Raw genomic sequence first — 23949 nt, forward strand, 5'->3', positions numbered from 1 at the left:
ACACTCCAGATAATTTTGGAGTAAAATAACATTAACATGGAAAGCAGCGTGGTAGTAGCATACTGATGCCTCGAGAATCGAGAGAGGGAGATGTGGGATCGTTTTGGATTAGATTCCATTTCCGGATAGATGTGCGGTCATTTGTGTTATGAGGAATATAAAAAAAGAAAAACTTTTTGCCTGCTGAGAGCCCGCAATGGGGAATGCATTCCGAGAATTTAACTCGTGACCACTCGCACCCTAAGCTACCACTAGACAAAATACCCATTTGATTTCCATGTTTTACACAGACTGGATTAAAATATTAAAACAATACGAAATATTAAAACAATACGAAATTGTAAACTTTTTCTTTTTCTCTGTTTATTGCTTCAGATGAGTATCATATTACAGTGGAATTTTGGAGAATTTATTTGTTCATTAAAATTTCCTCCACCTAGCTAATGATGAACATAACAACATCTCATATATTAGTTGTCGATGTTGAATGATCTGCTTACCCCACCCATAAATGCGAAATATTTTGGTGTAGAATGTATGATGGTGGTGCGGTGGTTAGGACGGCTTCTTGCATAATAGCACTTGGGCACAGACATATATATATTCTCCAAACATTAGTATCTGAACCAAAAGACAGCGGGGCATGGAGCGTCTGACACGAGACAAAGGTGATCACATGAGCATTGGTGCCTCTTAGCAGGGCGATCATGATAAAATAATTTAGTTCAATCCATGGAAGCGTTATCCCTGATTTCATTTCATACAGATACAGCAAGATCAGCTAGCAGGCTAAACCCATTACTGCAGGGCATGACTCCTGGCACATGATATACAAAAAGATGTACACCATGCGCATCTCCATAGTCATCAATGTTTATTGATTGGAACATATAGATTCGTCATCACCAGATACATTCATCAACGATTAGCAAAATTAAGCAACATTTTTTTTTGTAATTAGTATATATATATATATATATATATTTGTGTATATGTTGATCAATTAAACTTGGAACAGATCTTCCTAATCTCCCCTTGAGTACCAGTCTTAACACCAATGCTGCTCATCTTGATCATGGATTTCCGGAACTCAAAATCAAACCTCAAGCCAAGCAGGCCTCTAATGTTGCCAGCATAGTTGCGAACTATGTCATGGGTGTTGCCATCCTCCCAGAGCCTCTGGTCAGACTCCAGAACTGCATTTCCATCCCTCACGTTCTTGAAGAAGCTGACATCAAACGTTGACATGCTATCCTTATCAAGGGCAACACGTTTGGATCCATCCCCATTCTGAGGGCACAGGGCTCGCAGCTGTCCCAAGAACGCTTGGTTAATACTTGGGTCTGCATTGCCGGTGGCCGTGAAGTTATACAGTCTGTACCTGAAGAACAAGCAATCCGTCTGCCCAATGGTGTGTGCTCCTGCACGTCCAAATTAATTAAAACACACACATATATAATTATATATGATTCCCATGACATACCATAATATGTACACGATAAATACAACATATATGTATGTATGTAAAGTCCTTATTGAAACTTTATATACACAGAAGAAGAATCTATGTGATTATATTTTTTATACCAACTAGTGTGACAAGATCGTGGTCGGTCAAGCCCTTGTCAGCGAACTTCTGTCTCTGGACAGCCACGGAATCAGCAGGGGAAGGGAGGCTTGTGGCTTCAGAAGCTGATGAAATCATACCATCTCTTCTTCCCAGGGGCACTGACCAGCTCGGGCCACCAGTCTAATTAATTAACATATATATACACAGAGATGTGAGATGTGAGATGTGAGAGTAGGTACTTGACAGAATAGTGAAGTACATGCATGTTTAACGAAATTAACTAGCATGTGTGTGTGTGCGCGCATATATATATATATATATATATATATATGTTTACGAACCAGATCAACAGCATCACGAGCAGCCAAAGCCAGAATATCAGCACAAGAGACGACACCAGGGCAAGCGGTCTCCAACTGTAACTTTGCATCATCCACGACCTCAAAACCTCTGAGCCCAAAATTCTGAAAGGCACTCTTCTCAGCAGAAGAACCAGAAATCAATACAGAAGCATCGCAACCCTGCAGATGTGTAAATGATATTAGCAGATCTATCAAAATACACAACTAATAGCTAATCTCTGCAATAAATATGAAATTGATTATGTATACCTGAACAAAACAATCATGAAAATGCAACCTGAGCAAGCCAGGAGCTACAGTGGCGTCTCGGTTGAAGTACTTCTCAACTGTGGAACGAACAGTGGACTCAGCCTTGGGACAAGTAGAAGAGTAAAAGCCCGTTTGAAGGCTACCTTGGCCATAAACAGAGGCTGCCACATCCATCAACAAGATTAACAAGAGAAAATGACAAGAAATCCACATTAAGGCTGCCATTATCATTTAGGCTTAGCTACAGGTAGCTGACAATAAGAATAATTATAACAAGAACTAAAAGTGCTTATAGGGTATGCATATATCTGTGTATTTATGCTGATTGATATATATATATATATATATAATACCTAAATCGGTGATTATATATAGATGCACCAATCAAGTGTTCTTCCTCGCTTATGCTTCATGATAAGCATGTGGCTAGCTAGTGGAGCATGCACTGCTCTTCAACGCACAGTTAATTTGGGTCTACGTGTGAACCAATGTCACTTTTATATTATTCCTTTCAAACCCTCTGTTCTGTTGTGGTGACTGATGTGCGGGCGAGGGAGGGCCTCTTCTCCGCTTACCGATGGGGGTTTCTGCCTTGCATCAACTTTGAATCAGATTCTTTTCTTATTGCCAAACCTTTATATTATATATATAAACGCATAAATATATATATTCATGGAACAAATGATCCATGCATGCAAAACAAAAGTTCTTACCGACTTCGTTGATCATTCATATTCATGGAAGGAAATAAAGTGTCTATTTGTGCTCTTTCATCTCATTCTCATGTCTGAAACTAACATAATTGGCTGCATGCTTTTCCATAAAACCTCATGTCCTATCATATATCTAGCCAGTGGCCTTACATTAATTCACCAAGTAGCGAATGCATCGCTTTAATCAGAACCAAGTCTGGCATATATGCAACTCTTTGAAACAGAAAACTGCATCTTATGTATGAAAGTAGGACTTCATTTTGGAAATGCTTTAATTTTGAAACTCAAAGACCAATCCAATCAAGACAGACAAGCCATTATAGAAGATGGCCTTATCACTTTCATAAAGAAAAGGGAGAAAAATAAACACACAAGCCAACCGCATCATTTGCTTAACAAGTGAGAAAAAAAGCAGAACCAACCACGGTACAAAGTGCATTCGATGGAGAGGAGGTTAATGGGAAGGCCTTTTCTGTGTACATGGCAACGCACGGGGGTGGCATCATAAAATAAACAGGTCCAAAAACTGCCACGCAGCTGATACTGATAACACCCTGCCTGAGGTCCTGCACAGACTCAGGAATAGTTAACTGACAGTTGTTTATGAATGCACATCCATCTTGTGAGGCGTCTGATGTGGATTCAATTATTAACTAACCATGATTAATGCGGCTCTTATTCATGCGTCACTCATTCAGAATTGGCCAAGTGGGTTTTCAGCCTATTTGGTTCGTTGGTTCGTCTGATGAATATATATCTCATATCATATGTTGCACATGGTTCTAGTGTATTAAATGATCAAGAGACCGACTGGCTGACACGAGTTCCATGATTACTCATTTACTTGCCAGTTATGTTCAACAGCAACAAACTGAATGGGATTAAACAAACTACACTTCCCAAAATGAAAATGATCATTGCTGGATGGATAGCTCATTTAGAAGTCTAGTTGGTAACAATAGCATTACTCAAAAAGAAATAGTCCTTCCTGTGTTCCTGGGTCAACAGAAATTATAGAGTTCATTTTAGTGGAGGGTGAATGTCATAGCACGAAACCAAAAAAGAAAAAAAAGAACAAAAAGAATTACCTTAGAGTAAATTGGTGTCTATAGTTCCTTCACAGAGGTTGACCAGCAACAAAATGGTACTTAAGTGAAATAATGTGGTTGACATGTCAAGTCTAGTTCAAGGCTTGCAGAAAAGGTTTGCCCAGGGAAAAGTCGAAAGCAATTTTAATTTATTACGAACTTTGAAGGCCTAATCCTTGCCAGAGGCCTATAACACCCAAAGGCATCAAACACCAATCATACACATGAAAACAACGGAAGAAATACAGATATCAACATTTAAAACAAGAAACCAAAAGCAATCAGTGATATACCAAATACCGGGAAAAGATCAACCATCAACTCTTACATAGATGATTATAACAGCCAAGATGTATACAACTAGTCTTCCTAAAAGCAACAAGATGTTCTGATTTGTTATACCCTTCTATTCCAAAATTAATATGGATCATGTCACCTTAGGATCTGAATCTCCATTTGCAATTAGTCTACAAACATAATGAACAATAACATTTCAGCAATTTCATAAACTCACAAAACTTTCTATGATTATCATGATTGCTTCACATAAACCAGAACATATATGAAATTCCAGCAATAGAATATCAGCAATTATCTTTTCATCTATGAGAAATCTAAAAAGGAAGCTTCTTCTTCTTCCCATTAGATGAGTCAATCTATATCAATCTTCTGCCCCCTGAATAAATTTCAAGGCTGCTCAAGCCCTCAGTTATTAGTATCCTAAAGTGAATTGTCAAGTATGATTCTCAAAGCTATCAAAATAAAGACTTTAATGCCAATTAAGATATACCTTAAAGTCAAAAAGGTGGCAAAATGAAACCAAAAACTGAAAACATGGCTTTGGTGCCATCAGCTACCCAAAATTCATGCATCTATAGTATAAAAAATGCCAGATTCCAATGATTGCTTTCAGAAGCAATAATAAAGGTAATATTGTAAAGACAACAAAATCAGAGAAAAACAGCTTGGTACATAAATCAAATCCATTTATCTGGATGCATATCACACAATATCATTCCCAAACGTTTCATGAATCATAAGGTCCTCCATCCCTTTTATGATGCACAGCACATCAAAGATCTCACATAATGATGCTGATTGAATTGCAATTAACAAGCTCAGACATCATAACTATCATCAAAGTTGTACGACTCCAACTTCATATCATCCTTAAAGAACATACAAGCAAAAGGTTCAAATCATGATGAGAATGTTTCAGCAAATGAAGTGCTAATTAATATTAGGATGTGAATAATGAAATATGGTGTTGCTATAAATCTATGTAAAAATCAATGTTTTTGATTTGGAAAAAAAAGAACTTATAAATGATTTTCTTTTTTTTTTAATTTACAATGTCACACAACAGAGAATAAATATAAAAAGGCATTCTCTATGGTAGTACACTTGCATCTTTATCCCAGTTAACCACAATTCATGTTAATACTAACTAATCTGCAAGCAAAGTTAAATTAAAATAAAATGTAAACTCTCACATTACAACTTAAAAGTGATATTCCAACCATTCTTGGAACCATAGGGGTGTTTGGATGAAAAATTAAGTGGCATAACCCTTAAATTCTCTTTAATCCTCAAAATTTTGCAAAACACAACCTTTTTTTAGGAATAAATAGGCTTAATCCGGATTAAGCTACTCCCACCCCACATGATGAGTAGCTTAATCCAAATTAAGAGCTATAGGAAAATTTCCCTTGGTGCCCTTTTGACATCACACATCTTATTCCTTTCTTCTTTCTTTTTCTATTTTCCCACAACCAAAATATAAATTATCATATATTTGACTTGCATCTTATGTTAATGCAGTTTTGTTTTAACCAACTACAAATACAATACTTTAAGGAGGAAGAAAAAAGGGAAACAGAAAAACAAAGAGAAGCAGCCTAAAGAGACTCAAAAATAGGAGAAGAAAGAAGCTTGAATGATAGTGAAAAGGCTTCCCGGATATACCTCTGTAACTGGTACTAAAAGCCAAGCCAGGCCTGATAGTAAACGCAGTTGTCAGGGGAGATGATTCCATCAGGCGTGCACTCACTGATCCGGGGGCATACACCACAAGGAATGGACGCCATGACCCCGGTGAGGGGCTCCTTCTTGTCTGGCAGAACCCTATAACAGAGTTTGCCGACAGGCACACGAGAGAGATCCCCCATGCCCGAGCTCTTCAGCTCCTCAACCACACCATCCACCTTGAGAGACTGAAGGATGTCATCGATCTGAGCCTCAGTGATGCCACCAACGAAGATATTACACTTGTTGATGGAACTGATTAGATCATCGACGGTGGCCACCCCGAGGGTCTTGATCAAGGTGAGGCAGGACTGCCTAACGGCTGAGACGAGGCCCTCATCAAACTCACCGTTGGTGAACCAGTGTCCACCCGAGAGCTCGGCGGAAGGCTGACATTGGAAGTCCATGTAGATCTTGGCGCGCTTGTTGCGGGCGCTGTTGACCGTCTTGATGAGCTGCTTGGCCTGCAGGGATTCAAGGGCCTTGTAGAGGGTGCGAATGTCAAGGTTGATGGCGCTGCGAATGTCAGGCTGGGAGATGCCCATCCCCTCCCGGTTCTTGATCAACGTGTAGATCTTCTTCTCGTTCTCGTTCAGCCCCGGGGGCTGCGATCGCTTCTGGGGGAGAACCAACCCTGTTGTTGTTGCTGCTGCTGCTGCTGCTGCTGCTGCTGTGGATTTCGATTTCGATTTCGACGCCATCTCCGCTTGGCGCTGATCCAAATCCTCACCAAACTCTAGTCTAGGGTTCCCAATTTCACTATGGGCTTGTTTGGATGAGCTTTTGGAAAACCCAGAAGTGCTTTTTTATAAGTTAAGCACTTCTGGGTTCAAAAAAAGTTGTTTGTATTGGCTTTTCTGCAAAAGCAGAAGCTGTAAAAAAAGCTGAAAAACAGCTTTTTTCAGAAGCTAGTGATGAGCAGCTTCTGAAAAAAGCTGTTTTTTAGCTTATTTTTACAGCTTCTGCTTTTACAGAAAAGCTAATACAAACACAAAATATAAAAAAGTGCTTAACTTACTCTGGAAAAGCACTTTTTCCAGAAGCACTTCTATTAAACTTAAAAAAAGTACTTTTTTGAGAAGCCAACCCAAACAAGGCCTATATCTACTAGTATCCTACAATGCTCAATCTTTTCTCTCGACCAAATGCATAAAACACCTCGGGGAAGATTTAAATTGCCTTCTTCTTATAGAAAGTAAATACAATTTTTTTTATAAATTTTTTAAAAAATAAATTATAAATTAGTGTAAAAAATAATTAAATTATAAATTTATCCAAATTTCAAAAAACAATAAAAAAACAAAATTTCCACAACGCTTGATAAGTTTTTTATAAAAAATAAAATAAAAACAAAATGAAACAAAAAACAGATACCACAATTTGTTTAATTTAAAAAAAAATTATTTAAAAAAATAGATAAATTACATATACTAAGATACATAAAAAAAAATGAATGAAATACTTACCCATACATTTCCAGAGTGATAATTTTTTTTAAAAAAAAACAAATTGAACGTGATTTGAAAATAATTTAAACTAAGACAACAATTCCACCTATTGACACAATCAACTAGAATAGAATATTTATTGGTATGGATTTAAATATAAAGCAATTAAAATCATATATTTACAGATAAAAGTTGAAAATATTTCATTTAAAAGATAGATAATACAATAAAAATTGATATCATCATACCTGCTGAAAATATCAGACACAAGAACTTTAAAAGAAGGTACTACCTGTGATTTGTTTACTTGAGCAGAGGTATTCCCTACATACAAACATTCATTCATTTCGCAGACAAAATAAAACACTGACACACACAGAATAAACACCACCACACCACCATGAGGAAGTTTAAATTTCTGCTGTGGATGAAATGGTACGAATAAATATAAGAGAATACATTGAACTTGATCTTGCATATATCTGTATGTTCAATTCTCGACATCCTACATGTTAGAAACCTGGTGAACAGAACATGTGAATTAGATGATTTGTAAAAGTCAACAAGAACGGGGAGATATACAAATCTATCCCCAGGCAAAACCATACAGAGTGCTAGTGTATCAATGATCTGTGACATGTGGTGTCCAATACATGCTATCCATGAACATGTATATGAACACGAACTTCATCACAGCTCATGCTAACAACTTAATTATATCATCACTTAGCAGCCTGTTCTAGCACAGGGATTTTATTCCACTGCTCCTCCATCCCACTGCTCTGCATAGGAGGTAAAGAGAACACACTGACTGTCGAGCTGCCACTCCTTATTTCCTTCAAAACGCGCAATGCCGCAACCGTGCTCTTCATGCACAAGCTCTCCATGCGCTCTATTTCCTCCAGCTCAGGAACTTCACCTCTGCCCAGAGAGGAGGACCCTTTCTCCAATCGCTTCCCCTCAACAGTTCCTTCCTCGTTACCATGATCTCCTGACACAGACTCTTCATTCTTAGGAAAGAGCCTGTCTAGCATTGACTCACATTCTTTCACAAGTTTATATAATAAATCAGTTGTGAAAAATGGCTGCTGCAACACTTTCTGTATGAAGGGCAGCCGGATAAGGGCTCCTGTCCTCTTGTCATACTTCTTTAGTATTTTCACCAGTCCTGTTTCAAAAGTCCTCCAAAGTTGAGTATTTTGTACCAACATCAGAACAATGAATGCTGATACAAGTTCAAGATGCAGTTTAAGCCAAAGGATTAACGCTTAATAGCAATAATGCATTACATGCTTTCACCAAAAGCCCTTTGGTATAGCAGTTGTCCTCAAACAAATAAAAGAATTAATATTTACCAAAATGGATCCTTAACCCTCACCCATGGAGTTTCTCATGATATAAGTGGGAGTTTTATTAGCTTTTAGTATTTTCTACAGAAGTAAGCTTTCATTCAAGAAAGTCTGCGTCACTAGTTGTAAATCTTATCTGCCAATTTTGCCTAGCAGAAAAAAACTGAAGTGTTTTATAAATTAAAAAAAAATCCCAAAACAAATGTATGTGAACATATCTCCACAGTTTGACTAATTGATATACAAATAAGAACCAATCCAAGATTATACTTGGATCAACATAAAAAACTTGAAAGATATTTGGTTTATAATCAAAAGCAGACAATGAGCTTTAAGAGTTGGTTAGAGCAGTCTGGAAGGCAAATATAACAATAACAATAGTTATAATAATAATAACAGGAACAGAAAAACTACAGATCACAAATAAGCCATACGACACACAAAGAGCAAGGCTAATTCACTCTCCTATCAACCTAGGTAATTCTAAATCATCAGCAGCCTATGAGTGAAATATTGACCATAAATTGTTTGGACATATTTTGAAGGATGAGTTACACAAGCAATTTACAAAAGAACTAATGTCTTGGCCATTGAATGACAGCATATATTGCATTGATCAAGATCATGTAGAGCAGAGCTGCAGAGATGAGGCAACTCGACTCGAGCATAGGCTACTTGTAAAAAGGTAAACAATAAAGCTGTTGGTTTTAGCGCTGCATCAACATAAAATGTAAAATCCTGATTTTGACTGCAGAGCGAAACAATTAATAATTTGACGTTTCCAAATTAACTATGGCCAGAAATATGACATATCTTCATATAGATTTAATCTTGAAGTTTCTCAAAACAGGAGAAGAATAGCGAGAATGAGGTAACAAACATAAATCATATTGCCAAATAGTTAACATGGAAATAATTAGAATTATTATTAAGCACATACCCGTGTAGTTAAGGGCACTGTAGTTCTCAAGGAGGACCATCTCTCCGTGGAAGTCCACAATCTCCTTTCTCACCATCATTAGCTCATCCTCGTCATCCTTTCCCGCCACTCTCCCCACTATGTCCTGCAACTCCTGCAACACATACATAATCCAATATTATTATATTAGCAATCAACGAGAAACTCAAATTCATAACAAAGACCAAATAAAATTACAAGGATAAGAAGAAGAAGAAGAAGAAGAAGAAGAAGAAGAAAAGCCATATTTATGGCCATAAACAGATGAATTTGTAGATAAACCCACAAATTCCGCGTGTACATCAATCCTAAATCAATCAGATCTTAAGAAGTTTCAATTGAATACGAGAAATTTTGTACCAAAAAAAAATTAAAAAATAAAAACCTTTAGACGGATGATGTACTCCTCCTCTTTCTCAACGAAGAAGGCGTTGAACTTGTCAAGTTCAGCCTCCAAAAGGCTCAAGAAATCACCCTCCTCATCGTCGGTGCTGCTGAAGGGGGCTTCATCCTCATCATCCCCTAGCCTGGGCTTCTTGAGCGGTCTCTCTCCTCCTCCAATGCGCTTGAGGCGCTTCTTAAGCTCTTTGTAGGAGAGAAACTTATCCCTCCATTCCGGAAGCGTCTCCTCGATCTGGTTGCTCAGGCTCTTCCCAAACTTCATGATTCACGATCCGAATACTAAATTTTTTTTTTTTTTTTCAATTATGAATTGGAGAAGAAGAAGAAGAAGCAGCCAGCGGGTGATGGTTGTGAAATAAAGAAAAGTAAATAAATAAAGAGATTGAAAAAGAAAAAGAAAAAGAAAAAGAGGAATATGCGCAGGAGTCGGGGAGAATATTCGGATTATATGGGAATCATGGGATATCTTGCGTTTTATTCCTTTCAGCTTGGCCTTGGCCCCCACCACCCACAAGTTCACTTCCACGTGGCCTTTCCAAGTTTTTAAATAATAAAATTTAAGATTTTTTTTAAAAAAAAAGGGAAAAAACGGTCAACTGTGATGTGGGTCTTCTTCCGGTAACCTATTTGGGTATATCTGTTTCGGGCAGAAGGCCTCGTAAACAGGACTGGGATTGCTTGATTGCCAAAGTCAGAGGGCGTCTGTCCTCTTGGAATTCGTCCTATATCTCTATTGGTGGACGACTCACCCTAGTTAACTCGGTTTTATCGGCAGTTCCGACATGTTGGATGTCTCTTTACCGATTACCAAAGTGGGTGATCAAAGAAATTGATAGGATCAGAAGAGACTTCCTTTGGTCTGGACCTGACATCGAACATCCTGGGTGTTGTCTGGTGGCTTGGAGAAATATATGTCGCGCAAAGGAGCGAGGAGGTTGGGGCATCTTAGAGCTATCGTCCTTTAACTTGGCCTTGCTGGGAAAATGAAGATGGAAACTACTGACTGATGCAAACTGGGGGGGAACAAAGATCCTGAGATTCAATTATAATATTACTACATGGGACTTGTTTAGGGGTCCGGTTGGGAGAGTCTCCTTCTTTTGGGCTGGGGTCTCTCGTTGTCTCCCTGCTTTTAGGGGATGTGTGTCGGTCCAGGTCAAAGAGGGATCCAAGTCACTCTTCTGGAAAGACAAATGGTTAAATGGAATTGCGCCGATGTATATCTGGCCATCTGAATTCCTGGCGTCTCCTTCGCCTTACGGGACGGTTCGGGAGTTGGCGATGTTACTTGGGCGACCTCCGTTCGCGAATTATCCGGGGGTTGATCAGCTTCGCTCTGGTTTAAATGTGGGGACGGATGGCGATAGTGATTTGAAGGGATTGACGGCCAACGGTTCCTTCTCTGTCAGATCCTTCTACAGTTTGTTGAATGATGGTGGACTTCGTTGCCCCCTTGCTAACTCCTTTTGGAAAGGCCCCTGCCCAAGAAAGGTTAATATTCTTAACTGGCTTGCTTGGAAGAACAAAATTCTTTCTCTGGAAAATCTTGCTAGACGAAGATGCAATAGACTCCCGACGGACACATGTGTCCTTTGTCATTCGGATGCTGAATCGGTGACCATCTATTCTTAAAGTGCCAGTTCTCCCGGGAAGTTTGGTCTTATCTGAGCAGGTTCCTTACCTTACCTGTTTTGCCCCTGTCGATGGGCCTCTTGTGGAGTGACTGGAGAGCTGCCTTTCGGCCGGCGGTGCGGGGGATTTGCGGATTGGGTGGTTAAAGCTTTTGTGTGGTCTATTTGGCTCACGCGAAATGATTATATCTTTGCTGATAAATGTGATAATCCCCTTGTTGTTATGGAGATGACTGCTCATTTGATGTTATCTTGGTTTTCTGCAGCTCCAAATGATTTGAGAGTGAAGCTGGAGGATCATATTTCTACCATCAAGCAGAGTTTAGAGTTCGCAAGACCTCGTTCTGTTGGGGAGGAGGCTACCCCTATGATTGAGGTGGATCAGGCTAGTGGGGAGGAGTAGTTTATATGTTCTGAGTGGGTCAGGAGGAGACCCGTTGTTCCTCTTTTTTCTTTTGTTGTTTTGTTGTTGTTGTTCTATTTTGTTTCCACAGCTAGTGGGAGGGTTGTTGTATTTGGTTTCTCTTTTCATAATGTTTGTGGTTTATCCACCTTTTCAAAAAATAAAAAAAAAAAAAGAACTTCATTGGATTGGAAGCATAATTGTGGTAGTGGCTAGTGGGTTTGGAATAGAATATCCAACGGGCATCATCTAAAATGGTCGTTGTCCATCTATCAACTACTCCATTATCTAAATTGTTTTTCTAGATGTTTGGCTGGGACCAATTCTCTCCAACTCCAGGACCACCTTCACGTTGGAAAGGTATTGAAGAATTAACTCATTTTCACAAAAGATGAGTGACTTATCACCTTATCAACATTCAAATAAAATTCTTTTTTATGATATTTTAAAAAAAATTAAAAAAATTAAAAAAATTAAAAGAAAAGAAATATGCAAATCTACACACCGGAGGGACAAATGAGGAAAAAATACATAACCTAGTGGTAATTTTATCTCTTTTCAAACAGATTCAGTTTACTGATGGTTTTATATCTGGTATTTGGATCACCCAATCTCTTTACTCTAAACAGATCAAAATTATTATCGCTTATGCAGCCTGGTTCCTCTGGAAAGCTCGATGTGATGCGATTTTCGGTAACATCAATCCCAATTTTTATGTTATTGCTCACAAAGCTTTGAGTTATGCTAATGAGAATATATGTGGCCACGAAAATCCTATTTGCAGGAAGCTGATCCTCACCAACTTTGCTTGCTCTGATGGTCTTTTTCTTTTCTCAGCATCGTCTTGGAATGATCAGACACAGGTTGGTTATGGGGGTTTTTTTGTTTCTTCTTTTAATCATGTTATAAACTTTGCATGTAGCCTTTCTCTCACTGCTGAAACCCAACTTGAGGCTGCTACTGCTTTGCATTCTATTGTTGCACTACCTCTGCAAATTCGCAACATTTTCATTGGAAATCCGAGAGTCCCAACCGTTCTTCAGTCGCGCGAGCAAGTTTGTTCTTGGCGTTTGAATTCTTGCATTGATAACATTAAGTTGCTTATTCTTGAAGCCAATACTCCTCGCATCAATGTGCTTCCCTGATCTTGGCTGAATGTCGCCCTCAAGTTTGCTGTGAAAATGGTTATAATCTCCATGAATTGAGCCTATTTCATTTTGGCCGTGATCTTCCTCAATGGCTTATTAGATATGTTTCAAATTTTGGATTTGTATTTTATTAGCCTTTGTTTGTTTTCTACTTTTGTTATTTCTTGTGGTTCTTTTTTGTTTTTGGTTTGTATCTTTAAACTCTTGTTAACTTTTGGTTGTTATTAATAAATTAGCTCTATGAGCTCTTTAACTAAAAAAAAAAAAACTTTCACTTTTTGCTTGCAGGCCTACCTACATCCACACAACAAGAAAAATGTAAGGCTGATTTTCCAAATCACTAAAGCATAAGATATTCAATCCGTTTAATATTGACAGTCACATTTGAGACTTACACAAATATTAAAAACATTATTAAAGATGATAAATTTTATTTAAAATCACAATAAAACACTTTTACTTTTATTAGAATTATTTACTCATATTAATGTATACACGTCTCTTTAAGAAAGAAAGAAGAGTAAAATTGAAAAAAAAATACTTAATATTTATAAAACTTTTAGAGTTGACATAATTAAAAAAAAAAAAATTTTATAAATATGAAAGTTATTATGAAATGGAGATAGTAAAACTTAGAAATTAAAATGCATGCTTTTAAACAAGGCAAATATATATTGCGATTGCTTTTACTAGAAGATCTCAAGAAAATAAATTAGAAAGTTTCAAAAAGATTTATCGGAATAGTTTACATTTTGAATAATTCAAACATTCCAGAGTTTTGATAGGCATTAGATATTGTGAGATGTAGGATTGCCTAATAAGGAATGAAGCAAAGTATCAATTTTTTTAACAGACAAAATGGAAAAAAAAATGGTTTTGCGGTATATCAATGATTTTTATTTTAAATCACAAATTCATTATTGTTTTTTTTTTTTTTTAAAATTTATTAAACAGGTCAGGCCACCTTGGGGCTAATAATAATATATATGCACCATAAGAATTAAGAAGGGACCGTAGGCAGAGATTCAAAGAAAAAAAAAACTATCTCTGTATTTATTGGTCGCTTCAGTGGTCCGGATTCGCTCCGGGTATCTCAAAGCAGCTGCCCCCTCGGCTTCTTCCCCCCCTTAGCGATCTCAGTCATCGCACCATCAACTGTTCCCCTTTTCACTATTCCACCCATCGTTTCCTCACAGTGCTCTCTCTCTCTCTCTCTCTAGCGCGATCGCGCGTGCCCCTTATAATAGCCAACCAGTACGTTGCCATCTTCCTTCTCTTTTATTGGTTCTTTTTAATTATCACAAAATCCGTTGCTCCTTGTTGTTCTTTTTTTCAAATATGCTTGTTGGCCTGTGGATTGATCAAAATCTGGTTCTTCCATTTTCTTTGTGGAGCCATTTTAATGCGACAATTGCTTGTACAACAGGAATTAGGGAATCAAATAAGATTTTTTTTATTATTATTTTTTGCCTTCTTGATTTTGATCAACATTCAACCTTTATGTGTAGGGCAGCAAATAAATGTTCTTTATATAGATATCGCTTTATTTAAATCATGTCAAGTGAGCATCATTTTCTTGCAAGATGCTAAAAATCGTCGTTAATAACAAACAAAGCTCGCCAAGCTCACAATCTGCATATCTTGTTCTTGTTTACTTACAGTCCCTTTAATTTAATATATTGAAGTTTAAAGAAGTTCTCTTTTGCCCTTCAAACACACTGTTTTGTGTTCTATTAATGAGTTCATTCTGGACTCCATTCAAGCAGTAAATTTGACGATCTGCGCTTGCCTTGAACATATCTGACTTGTATCTGTTGATTTGGCAGTTGTCTAAGATCCTAACCATGGAAGAAACCAAAACGCAAGGGGAAGATCATAATCTTCCTTTGTGTGATGTTGAAGGTATGCCATTTTATGCCTATGTCTACTTCTTTTTTATTCTGATAAGTGCATGGTTTTCTTGTAAGAATGTCATTGCCACTCACTGGTTTTGGGGTTCCTTTAGCACCATATTTAATTAATTAATTAAATAGTAGCAATAATTATTATTATTAATTAAAAAAAAAAAAAAGTGTTCCTTAGGCACTTAGTGCAAAGGGTGGAACAATGCTAATTTTGAAAACAAACTGACAAACTCAAATAATATCCTAGAATCAGCTATCTTCTATTCTTGTTTTTTCATCTACTAATCTTATCCTATGTGCTATGCAACTCCAAGGAGGAGAATATTATTTGGTTACGATGAGAAGCTTGCATGATCCATGATAAAATCACAGACAAGAATATATATGATGAGTCTTTCTGAGACTAGACAAAAGTTTTTAATACTGTATTTGTGATTATTTATTTTGGTGAAAATGTTCAGATTATCCTTCCAGAGTGCAAATATCCATTTTCTACAAAATTTCATGTACATAACTCTAATATGCTATTTCTAATTCAGTTAGAACACTGATTTTTTAGATCTGGCCTCTTTGTTTCTGTCAGGGCTTTCTTTTTGTTAATTAAATACTTCAGAATTAATGTTATGGAAATCAATTCTGCAAAGGTTTTTGTTAAGTTTAGTAATCCCTCTATTCTTCAAATTAAATTTATACATTGATAGAAAGTTTCTGCATTTTGCACGATGACTATGATTACTTCCCACTTTTGTTGTGTAAGGAATATGCAGTTAGTTCGCCAAATAACTGAATTTTTTTTAATCCTGTTACAGATTGCCCTGTGAAGGAGAAATGTTGTGACCAGAGAGAAGCCCTTCCGGGAGAACCACGTTGTGTTATATGTGGACGCTTTGGTGAGTATATATGTGATGAGACTGATGATGATGTCTGCAGTAGAGAATGCAAACAGACACTTATATCTAGGCTTGCTGAATCTCAAAAGCCAGCTGCGAAAGCCATCCATTCAGTACAGCTACCTGCTACTGATGAATGTTGTTATGTTCGAGATGGTGGTGGTTCTAGTTTTCAATATCTGAATACTGATAAGATTGAGTCTTTGAGAAGTAAAATTAACATTGTTGTTAAGGGAGAAACAGTTCCAGCTCCGTTGTTGTCCTTCTCTTCTTGTGATCTTCCTAAAAAACTCCAAGAAAATCTAGAAGCTGCAGGCTATGAGATACCTACACCTGTTCAGATGCAAACAATCCCTGCAGCATTGACTAGAAGGAACTTGCTTGTTTCTGCTGACACTGGCTCTGGTAAAACTGTTTCATTTCTTGTTCCTATAGTGTCTCACTGTACATATACTCGACTTCAGCACTTGGCAGACAAGAAATGGCCATTGGCAATGGTTCTAGCACCAACTAGAGAACTTTGTGTGCAAGTGGAGGATCAAGCAAAGGCTCTTGGGAAGGGTCTGCCTTTCAAAACTGCCCTTATAGTTGGTGGAGCTGCCATGGCTAGTCAAGTCTACCGGCTCGAGCAGGGTGTGGAAATGATTGTTGGAACACCTGGTAGATTGATTGATCTCTTGAGTAAGCATGATATTGAGCTCAATCAGGTTTCTGTACTTGTTTTGGATGAGGTGGATTGCATGCTGCAAAAAGGCTTTCGGGATCAGGTGATGCAGATCTTTCAGGCACTCTCCCATCCTCAGGTACTAATGTTCAGTGCAACCATTTCCAAGGAGGTGGAAAAGATGGCAAACTCCTTAACTGAAAATTTGATATATGTGTCTGCTGGGAAGCCAAGGGCACCCAGTGAAGCTGTCAAACAAGTGGTTATCTGGGTGGAATCTAAGCAGAAAAAACAGAAGCTTTTTGCAATACTGACTAGCAAACAACATTTCAGACCGCCTGTTGTGGTGTTTGTGAGTTCAAGATTAGGAGCTGATTTATTATCTGAAGCAATAACTTGTGCCACTGGATTGGTAGCTCTTTCAATACATGGAGAGAAGTGTATGAAGGAGAGAAGGGAGAGCCTTGGGCGTTTTCTCACAGGAGATGTCTCTGTGATTGTTGCCACAGGAGTTTTGGGACGAGGGGTAGATCTATTGAAAGTTCGACAGGTGATCATCTTTGACATGCCAAACTCTATGGAGGAATACATACATCAGATTGGCAGGGCATCTCGAATGGGAGAAGAGGGTTCAGCAATTGTGTTCATAAATGAGGAAGATAAGAAACTGTTTAAAGAACTAGTCCAGAATCTTAAATCTGTTGGTGCTGCTATTCCACGGGAGCTTGCTAATTCACATTACTTGGCATCTAATTACCCTGTAAGCAGCAAACAGAAGAGGAGGAAGTATGGATCTTAAAAGTTAGAACTCTAGCATCCAACCAGTTGCTTGTGCCATTGAGCTCTGACTCTTGAAAAGAATGTCACCTTCTCGGAGGTAATGTTGATGTGGCCACAAATGTGTTGCCTTGGATATAACTTTATAGCTTTATGTACTCTTTTCTATGTTGCCAACCTTCATTCATTCCCCATTGTTTCAAAGAGGATATTTTCACTGATCCTTTACCATGCAGAAAAAAGAGAATTATTGGCTTGGAGCATTCTGCTTGTGCACCTTATTTCTTCTTGTCACATCATATGTTTCTCTTCGCCATCTGAAGTGGCACGCAACTTTCACATAGTATCTTATGTACACATCAAGCTCATTGGAAGGAAATAAAATTGCTTCTTATCAACCCTTTTCTAACCATGGTGTGAACGGTACCTATTTTCAGTGTTTTAAATCCTTTTTGCCTTTCACTAAGTTTGGATGCATCTTGTGTAATTTTCTCCATGCACCACTCAATAGATGTTTCACATGCTACTGCTCTATTGGATAACATGTATTCAACCAGTGCTTCAACCATGAATCAGTGTAAAGATGTTTGATCAGAAAGTGCTTCAGTTTAATTGTCAATGAGTTGCTGAGCTTTAGTGAACTGATTAGACCTACTCACATGTATTCTGGCCAAGGCTTGTGGTTCTTCTTTACTTTTCAAAATCTTCAGGTCTATAATTATGCTAGGATGTAGGGCTGTAATCAGCAAGCTTTTCTCATCTATGTGAATTTTCAAATAATTTTATCCATACCGTATATGATGTTAACATACTTGCATATATACCGTTATATGATAGACACCTCTCTTGTAGTTTCTAGTATGGACACAACCCGCAAATAAAATGTGTTTGTCCGGCAAGCATTTGGAGGAAAGCACACATTTCTAGGGCGGCCCTTTCTCAACCAAAAGTTTCCTAATCTCATTTGTTGTCTCTTAGCATGTGCTAATTTTCACTCTCACTGAGTAATTATCTACAATTGTGGCCATGCAATATTGAACACTTCATGATTCAAATATATTGGTTAGATGTCATCTTTGATAGGAAGTTCATTTGATTTTGATCTTTCGATTATTGAAACATTTATGAACATCCAACCACCAATCTCCTTTATCACTGTAGCTATTTCATATTTTAAGTTTTCAACAGAAGAGTCCCCGCTGCGAATTCTGAAATCTTCCACGTGTGCATTGTTTAGTAATGTGAGGAGAGAACTTCGACTGGGGTCAGGGTTTTCTCATTCGTGTGGATTCTTTGGGAATCTTACAGTGTACTGTTTACTAACTAGAATGGCATATTTAATGCTAGGATAGTTTCTGTCCAAGAGTTCAGAGCTGTATTATGAGTTGGTGATTATGTTAAAACATGAAACTTTCGTAAAATTGTCCTTCTTAGGACAATAAACATGAATGGCATTATAGATAATTAGCTCAGCCTATCCCTATTGTGCTCAATAGTGTCAATAAAATCGTTCTTATGTTTGTACCCCACCAATATGACAGTCCAGTCCTTGTTTAGTGAGCTAATTATGTGACATACCTAACAAGGCAGACAGGCATATCCCTGATCATTGATAGTGATGAGAAATCTTGACTGTTAGTTGTTGTTAGGCTTTAATTGCGATTACTAACTTGACCAAGTATTGCTTCTTAGTTTCTCCAATTGCTTTCCCTGTTGTCCACACAATCATTTAATGGCCAATTTTATCTGTAATTTTGCTAAAATCATTGTCAGTTCAATGATAGCTAGAACATGAAAAAGGTTAGGCATTTTGTTTCTCCTGCCATGTGATACTCCTTCACGATGATATAAACTTGCAGCAACTGCAGTCTTTCCATGTGTTACTATGCCAGCTTAATTGAGTTTGCTATTTTGATTTTTGTTTTGTATTGAAAAGAGCTTGTCTAGCTATGTGCGACGAGCGTGAACATTTGCAGACTGCCAGACTTATTGGTCATACTCATGCAGATAGCAATACTGCAAACTCAGTGTTACATACTTTACTATTGTTCCTTGTCTGAGATTATATGGTTCTGAACGGCAAACAATATTTTCTTTATTGTGATACTGCACACTGAATATCTGTTTGTTTGAATTATTATTTTGCAACATGGAAACATTCAAAAATAGAATTCATTTTCATCAACATAGAGAACCTACTGTTTTTAATTGCAAAACCTGGTCAGAAAATAAAATTTGAGCTCCCAATCTTCCATTCTCATGTTGAACAGCAGAGTATGATAATTCTATTCTTAGTTACAGTTACTTCTTATCTTGAGAGTTTATTTATTTATTTATTTTGGTGATTATGCTCTTTTTGGTTACCACCCACCCTTTTCTGATGTCAATTTAATCTTTATGGCGCGGACACACCGAGTCTTTTATGGTGTAAATGTATGTAGAAAAATTTGAATAGATTTTAATTATCTCATTGTAATGACCATCATATATCCCTTAAATTTCCTTTGGTTCTTATCTCTTATGTGGATGCAGTGATTAAATAATAAACATGGGTTCCGGACCTGCTATCACTTCAACACGAAACCCTCTGGAAAAAGTAGATTAAGCAATAGACAATAGTGGGTGTTCCGATGGAAAGGGATGGAAATGATGATGAATCATTTTCTTAATGCTTTCCTAACAATAACTTGGGAAGGGCTTGCACAAACATGTCTAGGCATCAAACATCAAATGGTTGATGAATGGGCCAAATCATGCTCTACAAAAACAGAGTAGGAGACCTACTGAAATTCTTATTCATGTTTGTCATATGTCTAATAGGAGATTGTCGTCTAACATATATATTTATATATTTATAGGGGGTCTTAATCAAACCATCAACTTCGTGTTAAGGGGTCTTAATCAATCCATCAACTTCAAGTTATGTGTGTAATCAATCATATTAGGCAACAAAGATTGTAATCATAGCCCATTTCTTTTATTTCCCTACTTTTAATTGGGCATCATTTAAGCACATCCAGGGTTGATAAAGACTGTTTTATATGTCTAATTACAACATATATGCATAGGCTTATCTATATATAGATATATATATAAACATATTAAAGACATAACCTAGTTATTATCCACTTTAGGGAAGTGATTAGGAAAGCATGAAAGGAAGGAAGAAGCAAGCCTGGGAGTTGGAGTAGGTGCCATAGATAGAAGAAGAAGAAGAAGAAGAAGAAGAAGAAGGGGCCAGCCAGCCCAGCCGGATTGGACCTGGAACTACTAATTAAATGATATAGCTGCAACTTTCTTGGGAAGGGGAAGATGGACAGTTCCTGTTGAGGAGCTCCTCTATCATTTGCAGTGCAACTCTTTCTTCATCCTCCATCCCTCCTCCTCCTCCGATGATATTAAGCCCTCCTTGTGGTGGTGTCTCAGCTGGTTGTTGCGCAGAAGATGCGTCCTCAGTCTCGTCCGTTGGCTGAGGAAGCTGCTTTCCAAGTTGAACAGTCATAACCCAATTGGACTCTGCACGAGCACCAGCACGCTTCTGCCACACACCAATATGTGATTTCTCCGTGTCAAGGCGAAGGCAGGTGAGGGAAGGAGACGGAGTCTTGCAACAGCGGCGCAGCTTGGCGCTGAGGACCTCAGAGAGGCCTGTCTGGGAGTGCTCATCTCCTGCAGGATTCCTCGCAATGGGGAAGTTTGTCTTAGCATTGCGTCCGCTCATGAGGACGGCTGCCTCATCATACGCTCGGGCCGCTTCCTCAGCTGTCTCGAAGGTACCAAGCCACACCCTCCTCTTCCTGGTGGTGATCATGGAGACATATGATATATATTTATATTTATATTTATATTTGACGACAGTGAACAAATTAACAAGGAGCTAGAAATGCAGAGCATGCAGCTGGGTGACTTACAGGAGAGGATGTCGTATCTCAGACACCCAGGACCCCCAATGGCGCTGCCTGACACCTCTGAACTTCTTTGATTGTCCCATGTTTTTTTCTGGAGAGAGATGCACTGATTACAAAGTACGCATTCTGCAGAATGAGGATGTGAGTGAGTTTTGAAATGGATTTTAAAGAGACAGACAGACAGAGAGAGAGAGAGAGAGAGAAGCAGGGAATGTGCAGGCGGAGCTCCAGGTTTGCTGTCGGTGAAGTGTGGCCAGTCTCATAACCACCATAGTACTATGGTAATAAACACGTTCACCTACGCCCCTTTGGCCGAATTAATACCATGAGAAAGATCCATCCTTCCACCCCATCCATGTTGCTTGGAACTCGCAGGTAAACGCTGTTCACTTATTTCTTCCCTTATCTACTTACTACTAGTACCTTTAAGATAACTCCCTACGTCGCCATCAATATAATATTGCTCAGGCTTTGGGCTGCAAGACCAATGTTCTCTTCTCTCTGTATGTGTAGTATGTCTTTCTAATTAGGCACCACCCGGACGGAGCATTTGGCGTATGACGGTTTAGTTAGATTCTTGAACAGCTTTACATTTTTATATCTTTATATCTATATATATATATATGTGTGTGTGTGTGTGTTTTGTTTGGGGTTTGTATGCACATATAGCTAGATTATATGTAACCAATAATAGGCCAAGTTAATTGTGCATGTGCATATATAAAAATAGTTAATTGGGTTTTGTAAGAAAGTCCTAAATGGCGATGGCACCACCATGTGGAGCTAACAAATAAAGCAGGTGACTCTCTGTCTATTGCCCGGATAAGTGATGTGGTTCATAGTTGGTCATATCGTTCCTTGATTCACAGCCACAGAAATTAAATATATATAGCTAGCTTTAGAAAAACCTTCTCTACTTGTCTCACCCTCTCCACCATATCAACGCTGCTTCTTAATTATGAGGTTTTACATCACTCCCATAAAGCATCATTTGTTAATTCCTTTTTCTGGCCGTTTCCCGTTTCCAAAGTCTCCCAAGTCTAAATAGTAGTAATAAGAGATAGAGGGAGTAGTACTAGTACTATTCGAGATAACAACAAGTCACTTACTTTAGAGCAAGTTATTGCGGTATTAATGACTGGTGCATCAACTTTCTTCTTTTTCATTTATCTGATAGGTTAATTTTCTTGGAAACTACCGTGTTGAATGACTTGCTCCTCCAAATGAATGGTGTCCAGAAAGCTCAAAGGAGGACTTTGAATACTAATATTGATAAAGTTTGGTGCTTTTATGACTTGGGATTTGGTAGAGTTAATTTGCGGTATTTAAGTGAGATATTTTATATATATTTATCTATGACCTAGTCTATATTAGTACATTTAATTAAGCATGTCTTATTGTAGTCATTATCATTTTTTCGTGGAGGCATTCCTTTCTTTCTTTCTTTCAAATGTGTTTAATTATTATTCATACTAAATTGTGGATATTTAATTTCTCAGGCCCCTCCCTGCATGCGTGTCTCTTCTTCCTTTTAGTTTTAACTGAAGAGGTGGAAATAAATAATTCAGACGTTTGGTAGTTTACCAACGTATATACACACAAGATTTCAATGTGCTAGTACTTGTTATATATCTCATGATGTAAGCACATGCATGACTTGCTCTGATATGATATCTATCTATCGGCATATCGGCCCTCTCTTACAAGTTACATCTTTATCTATAGCTAGGTCGAAGTACTTTAAGACTCTAGGCTCTAGGGACTACAAATAACATATGTGTGTGTGCGCGCTTTTTCATTATTTGTCTCTTCTGCAACCCAACCTCTGTTACTTATTATTTCCGTGTATTTATGAAAAAGATTGTCTACATTATTAATTTATACTGGTTCAATTGTTCAAATAAATAGCTAGTTGCATAAATGTCAGAAATACAGTCAGTCATCCAGCTGTACCAACGGGGCAAGTGACACGTAGTTAAGCTATGTGTTACTCCAACTATTAAGGAAGAAAGGAAGGCAGCAAAGGATACCAATTCTGGGATAGTGGCGCGCGCGTCTATTAAGTATTTACTATTAATTCCCTCATCCCCACGGATCAACAAATTGAGTTAAGGGTGAATACTTGTTTATTTATTATAATTTTCAGAGCTTAGACTTCTTCTAACACACTGCACACTCTTTATTAGTCAGCATTTAATTTGAAGCAATGAAAGCTAGAGGAGATTTAGTTGTTGTTAAGGTGGCAGCAGAGCAAACGTTGAATTATTTTTATTATTCTAATAACATATTTGAAGAATAAATTTAATCTGTGTAAATTTTTTTTATTTTTTTATTTCTTTGAAGTCTGTATGTGTTTGTTTGTTTGTTTCGGTTTGGTTTTCTAATAAATTCGTAGTTTGCACATTTCATTTTTTTTTTAAAAAAAAAAATTGTGCAAAACTTTTACTAAAAATGAGATGA

The 23949-nt window shown here is 37.7% G+C and overlaps 5 protein-coding genes across 6 annotated transcripts; 1 reads left to right on the forward strand and 4 right to left on the reverse strand.

The window, feature by feature from the left end:
* Positions 1-362: 362 nt before the first annotated feature.
* On the reverse strand, positions 363-6154 carry LOC120280314 (peroxidase 25). Of its 2 annotated transcripts, XM_039287103.1 has the most exons (7): positions 3983-4169; positions 3553-3890; positions 3317-3460; positions 2182-2342; positions 1912-2091; positions 1588-1750; positions 363-1421 (listed from the first exon to the last, which is right to left on the reverse strand). In XM_039287103.1, exons 2-7 carry the CDS (start codon positions 3575-3577, stop codon positions 1000-1002), a joined length of 1095 nt encoding a protein of 364 aa, XP_039143037.1. In that variant the 5' UTR covers positions 3578-3890; positions 3983-4169; the 3' UTR covers positions 363-999. The 2 variants fall into 2 exon arrangements, with proteins under 2 accessions (XP_039143037.1, XP_039143038.1); XM_039287104.1 differs by lacking the exons at positions 3317-3460; positions 3553-3890; positions 3983-4169 and adding an exon at positions 5948-6154.
* LOC120281309 (probable DNA-directed RNA polymerase III subunit RPC6) lies at positions 6029-6708 on the reverse strand. The gene is made up of 2 exons (XM_039288165.1): positions 6175-6708; positions 6029-6106 (listed from the first exon to the last, which is right to left on the reverse strand). Exons 1-2 carry the CDS (start codon positions 6706-6708, stop codon positions 6029-6031), a joined length of 612 nt encoding a protein of 203 aa, XP_039144099.1.
* Positions 6709-7897: 1189 nt separating this feature from the next.
* LOC120281336 (SPX domain-containing protein 1-like) lies at positions 7898-10508 on the reverse strand. Its single transcript, XM_039288184.1, has 3 exons — positions 10148-10508; positions 9745-9877; positions 7898-8623 (listed from the first exon to the last, which is right to left on the reverse strand). The coding sequence occupies exons 1-3, from the start codon at positions 10424-10426 to the stop codon at positions 8178-8180; spliced, it is 858 nt and encodes a 285-aa protein (XP_039144118.1). The 5' UTR covers positions 10427-10508; the 3' UTR covers positions 7898-8177.
* A 3882-nt stretch (positions 10509-14390) lies between these two features.
* On the forward strand, positions 14391-17681 carry LOC120281012 (DEAD-box ATP-dependent RNA helicase 41). Its single transcript, XM_039287964.1, has 3 exons — positions 14391-14600; positions 15173-15248; positions 16060-17681. The coding sequence occupies exons 2-3, from the start codon at positions 15191-15193 to the stop codon at positions 17601-17603; spliced, it is 1602 nt and encodes a 533-aa protein (XP_039143898.1). The 5' UTR covers positions 14391-14600; positions 15173-15190; the 3' UTR covers positions 17604-17681.
* A 2858-nt stretch (positions 17682-20539) lies between these two features.
* On the reverse strand, positions 20540-21717 carry LOC120280034 (ethylene-responsive transcription factor WIN1-like). Its single transcript, XM_039286735.1, has 2 exons — positions 21493-21717; positions 20540-21378 (listed from the first exon to the last, which is right to left on the reverse strand). Exons 1-2 carry the CDS (start codon positions 21570-21572, stop codon positions 20856-20858), a joined length of 603 nt encoding a protein of 200 aa, XP_039142669.1. The 5' UTR covers positions 21573-21717; the 3' UTR covers positions 20540-20855.
* Positions 21718-23949: the final 2232 nt, after the last annotated feature.

The sequence above is a fragment of the Dioscorea cayenensis genome, chromosome 17 (assembly GCF_009730915.1).
Source record: "Dioscorea cayenensis subsp. rotundata cultivar TDr96_F1 chromosome 17, TDr96_F1_v2_PseudoChromosome.rev07_lg8_w22 25.fasta, whole genome shotgun sequence".
In the NCBI taxonomy this organism is placed as follows: Eukaryota; Viridiplantae; Streptophyta; class Magnoliopsida; order Dioscoreales; family Dioscoreaceae; genus Dioscorea; species Dioscorea cayenensis.